Source organism: Micromesistius poutassou, assembly GCF_964030765.1.
Source record: "Micromesistius poutassou genome assembly, chromosome: 1".
In the NCBI taxonomy this organism is placed as follows: Eukaryota; Metazoa; Chordata; class Actinopteri; order Gadiformes; family Gadidae; genus Micromesistius; species Micromesistius poutassou.
In genome coordinates this window covers 13,593,076-13,598,302 of record NC_140271.1, presented here as the reverse complement: position 1 = coordinate 13,598,302, position 5,227 = coordinate 13,593,076, and the positions used below count along the sequence as shown (strand labels likewise).

Genomic DNA, 5,227 nt, shown 5'->3' with positions numbered 1-5,227 from the left:
AACCCCCACAAACATCATCGGCAACTAGAAACTAAGCTCCAAAGTCAGTTTGGTTAAAAGTGACGAATGCTCCGTCCAATCCCCAGCCCCCTTGGCCCCAGCCCCCTGGTCCCGCCCCCAGTCAGATCCTATTGGCCGTGTTCTTCTCCGAGCTGCCGATGGAGCTGTGGTCCCGCCCCCCCCCCTTAGATCCTATTGGCCGTGTTCTTCTCCGAGCTGACGATGGAGCTGTGGTCCCGCCCCCCCCCCCTCAGATCCTATTGGCCGTGTTCTTCTCCGAGCTGCCGATGGAGCTGTGGTCCCGCCCCCCCCCCCTCAGATCCTTTTGGCCGTGCTCTTCTCCGAGCTGACGATGGAGCTGGCCTCCCAGCGTGAGGAGCGGAAGGCCCCGCCCCTGAAGCTGGCGTGGCGCTTGGTGAGGCGGTAGATGCGGCGCAGGATGGCGCGCCGCAGCAGGATGTAGACCCAGGGGTCCAGGATCTGGTTCCAGGTGGCCAGCCGGACCCCCAGCTTCATCAGGTCGCTGTAGTACGTAATGTCGGGGCCCAGGGCCCCCCGCCACGACCGGCTCACCGACATCAGGCCGAACACCTGCAAGGGGACAAGGTCAGGGGTCACGTTAGAGGTCAGGGGTCACGACAGACTGAAGGCTGTGTTGTGGGGTCGGAGTAAGCCAGACGTGTTAAGAGGTCAGGGGTCATGAGGTTGTGGGGTCGGACTAAAACACGTCTGATAGGTGTTTGAATATAAAGTTCTTCAGGTTTGGACCGGTGTGTTGGACAGAACCTTCCTTGTGTATGGTAATGGTATGGGGGGTATGGTAATGTTCCAGTGTGGTAATAGAGTAATGTGAAATACATCCCCCCCTTGCCGTGTGGCCCCCAGGGGAATATTGTGAACATCTTATAATTCATCATTAATAAAATAACCATTGTTAAACACGTTAAAAAATGTCTCCAATTTACTGAGGATGGGAGGAGTGAGGCTCTTGTTTTTGTCTTCAGATAGAATACACAGACAGCCAGCTTTACCTCCTCAACCTGCCATGACAAACCTCTGGGGTCTCTGTCTGTCTGTGTCTGTCTGTCTATCTGTCTGTGTGTCTGTGCGTCTTTCTCGCTCTCTCTCTCTCTCCCTCTCTGCAGGAGGAGTGGAGGGGCCTGCCTCTATGAGTGACGGCCCTCTTGGTGAGCATAGATCCATACTGGCCCCTCTCCAGGGCCGGTGGTCTAAACCATCCCAGACGTCACTTTAACGACGCCCCCTGACTCCTCAGATGAACGCCTCGTAAGGGGACAGTAGATCAGCAGGTAGGGTCTGACAGCCTGCTGGATGAATTCCCTTCTTTCTCAGGCTGCTGAGCTGCTCCTGGGCAAGGCATCATCATCTCCCCTGACGAGCTGTCACTCTGAGGTGTGACAGCCGCTGGCGGTCAGATGTTGAACGGGTGAAAGTGAGGCTGATAAAACCTTTGAGGCTTCCCTTGGTTACCCAAAGCACAAAGACATAAAGGCAGTCCACTAATCATCAGGTTTAGAATGATTACTATTTACAATGAATATTACTATATTTAGAAGGTAGATTACTATAGTAATATGCCTTCTAAATATAGTTATATATATTCAGAATGACTTATTACTTTATTTAGAATTAAATCACTATTAAGAAAGTATATGACTTTGTTCTGCCCTCAAGTATTCAAAGGAAAACTCGACCATCATCCCTCTGGCCTGATTCCCCCAACACTCTTCAACAACCGGTTTCATGCCGGTTTCATGCCGGTTTCATGCCGGTTTCAACAACAGGCATAATTCTGTGGTTGAAAACGTTTTCAGTGTGGTTATAGTTGTTTATAGTTCATAGTTTTTAGTGTGGAGAATCCACAGCTATAACAAAGCAGTGACACAGAGTCCCTACGCCGACAACAAACTATAATCACATAGTTCCCTGGACCTACCAGCAGGGGGCTCCAGCAGATGCAGGACGTCACCATGATGCCCAGCAGCTGCACCACCATCTCGATGTCATGTGACTTGGCGGAGCGGCGCTGGGTGCAGCTTCTCTGGCGGAGGCGGGCCCTGACCAGCGTCACGCCGCTCACCGTGTTGCAGAGCAGCGACACGGTGAGCGAGGCCAGCCCCAGGCCGGAGAACAGCCCCACGAGGGCCACGTCGGGGCCCTGCACGGCCCCCAGCACCCGGATGAAGCACCAGGTCCCGGGGAACTGCGCGCTGTAGGCCCCCAGGTGCAGCGCGGGCAGCAGGGCCACGCCCAGGGCCCCCAGCCAGATGAAGGCCAGGCCCAGCTGGGTGCGGGCGGTGGTGACCAGCCGGGCGTGCAGCAGCGGGCGCGTCACGCCCAGGCAGCGCTCCGCCGCCATGGCGCTGCCCAGGAACAGCGGGCACAGGCCGAAGAACACCATGCTGCCGCCCAGCACCAGGCAGGCCGCGTCGGGGGGCCCCGGGACGCCCTCGGGCCCCAGGCGGGCCCCCGTCAGGTAGAGCCGCAGCACCAGGGCCCCCGGGATGACGTGGCCCACCAGGTCGGTGGCCACCAGCGAGCTGGCCAGCAGCAGGAAGGTGGCCTTGGAGCGCCTCCGGAAGCGGTTGTAGGCCTTGGCCAGGATGAGGAGGGCCACCACGTTGGACAGGATGCCCAGCGTCATGGACAGCCCCGCCGACGTGGGCACGTGGCCGCTGCCGTTGTGCCAGCGGGCCCCGGGGCCCGGCGTCGGGGGGGCCCCGGCCAGGCTGATGTTGGAGAGGAGGGAGGAGGTGTTGGAGTGCTGCATGGCCAGCTCATGGGGGCCCCCCGGGGGTCAGAGGTCACTGGGGGGGGAGAGGTGGTGAGGGTCAGAGGCTAGACACACACACTGGTTGAGCCTTGGAGGTCAGACACACACACTGGTTGACCCTTGAAGGTCAGAGGTCAGACTCACACACTGGTTGAGCCTAGAAGGTCAGAGGTCAGACACACACACTGGTTGACCCTTGGAGGTCAGATGCTAGACACACACACTGGTTGACCCCGGTTCAGCTGTGGAGCCGAGAGGTGGTTTGTGGTGTCTTGCTTAAAGGATGCGTACAGCAGACCACAGAAATTATGCATCGAACACAGAACAGGTCAAACAGCCGAACCACGAGAGAGGAAGTTTAAGGACACAACCATTAAAATAACAGCAGTTTATAACTGTATTATTAAATAATTGTATTTATTTATAAGTTTATAATTGTATTATTATAAACTTCTGCTAACAACATGACAGTTACCTTATTGTTTAGGCGACATACTCAGGAAGGATACATATGTATTTTTACTCTAAAGGTATCATGGTATTAATTTGTTACAACACATGTTGCTCAATTCCAAAGATCCTCACATCTGTAGTCCTGGTGGTCTCTCATCTGTCCACACATTAGTATGATGATCCAAAGCGCCTGCATTCTCTGAGGAGCTTGGGTTCATTTTCAGCCCGGGTTAGGTCGAGTTCAGACGTGTTTAAAGATATCACTGCGTACAAAAGTGCCTTTGAATTCTTATGTAAGCCTGCTGCATACGAGGCCTACAGTTAAACATAGGTCCTCTGTGGCAGGGAGAGGGGGGGGGGGGGGGGGGGGGGGGGGGGGGGTTATGTCAGGGGGGGGTTTGAACCCCTAAACAGGCTGTTGAATGAATTGATTGAAGGACAGATTGAACAAAATGTTTCTTAAAGGTTTAGTGTAATGAAAACAGATTACTTATAATCAAAGGGCCAGTATTTGGTTGAAGCTACATATCTTCTTCTTAGAATTATGTTAGAACTGTGTGGTAATATTTATAAAATATGTGTTGTCCTACCGTTGGAATATCCGATTCACTGTCAATCAAATGCAAAATAGACTTTTGTGGGATACTGAATTATGTCTTTGCATGGGTTTACCAGTGACTGTTTACTGCCTTTGAAGTTCTTCTCCGAAGTATTATATAGTATTATATATTATATAGTATTATATATATATATATATATATATATATATATATATATATATATATACTATATATATATATACTATATATATATATAGTATTATATATAATTAAATTAATTAACTGAAAGTCAGATAATTTAAACCCTAATACCCTAATACCCTAATATATTTTTCAGTGTAGGGCTACATCTTAAGAACTTTAGTCTAAAGTAACATAACTTGTTTCTCTCTCTCTCTCTCTCTCTCTCTCTCTCTCTCTCTCTCTCCCTCTCTCTCTCTCTCTCTCTCTATTATATATTATAATTATATAAAGATAATTAGTAGGCTATGTGTTGATCAGGATTTAACTATAGGTAAGAGGCCACCGGTGGTGCTGCGGTTAGATCGGTACAAAGGGTGAAATGTAAACGTATTAGTGACTCAATATTAAAGAGTTTAAACTGATTTATGGGACACACTTTTCTGCGAATCCTGTCAGACAACTTTCATATTAGGCTGTTCATATTTAAAAAGGTATTAACTAAACATATAGGGTACAGATGAATAAAGGCCTGCATGAGACTTATGTCGTCCTACCAACAAAAGTCGAAAAACATAAACCCGGTGTGCAATGATCATGTTTTAGATTTTTTTAAAAAGCTTATTAATGATGATAAATACTGGACCCCACGCCACGACACGCACAAACTTAAACACGCAATAAACGTCAGGCGTGTTAAACAACCCAATAAATCCAACCTACCATGTAAGGTTGTTCAATAATAAATCCATTTGTATTCGTCTTCAGCCATGTCGGGAATAAGTTGTAAAATAACAAGTAAAACCTCACACACACGGTGGACAGACTTCCATCTCCGTGTCGATGGATGACAGAGTTAAAGTGGTCTGTTCTCCTCCTGGTGTAGTGTGAACCCCCCCCCCCCCCCCCACCCACCCACTCCTCCTCAGATCCCTGGAGGCGGCCGCAGAGATCGACCATCACGGAAACAACACGAATGTTGCTCAACCCTGCTGCTCTCTACCGCCTCTACCTCTCTTTATAGCCCCCCTAGAGGCGGGCCGTCCAATCAACACCGCACAGCTTTGCGTCCACAGACACTAGTTTAGGTAGTATTGTGCATGACTATTGCAAATTCTAACGGAGAGCTGCATACGTGCTCAACAAATAAAAGTGTAGAGAAAATAAAAAGACAACACTTCAACATGTTTAAAACGTCTCTATTGAAATGTTAGAAATATTGTTTACACTACGCTACAAA

At 49.7% G+C, this 5,227-nt stretch overlaps 1 protein-coding gene across 1 annotated transcript; it reads right to left on the bottom strand.

Moving 5' to 3' along the window:
• Positions 1-315: 315 nt before the first annotated feature.
• Positions 316-4,831, bottom strand: LOC311394723 (prostaglandin E2 receptor EP1 subtype-like; the record flags this gene model as incomplete). The annotated part of the gene is made up of 3 exons (XM_084488777.1): positions 4,711-4,831; positions 1,958-2,828; positions 316-591 (listed from the first exon to the last, which is right to left on the bottom strand). The coding sequence occupies exons 2-3, from the start codon at positions 2,789-2,791 to the stop codon at positions 316-318; spliced, it is 1,110 nt and encodes a 369-aa protein (XP_084344903.1). The 5' UTR covers positions 2,792-2,828; positions 4,711-4,831.
• Between the last annotated feature and the right edge of the window lie 396 nt (positions 4,832-5,227).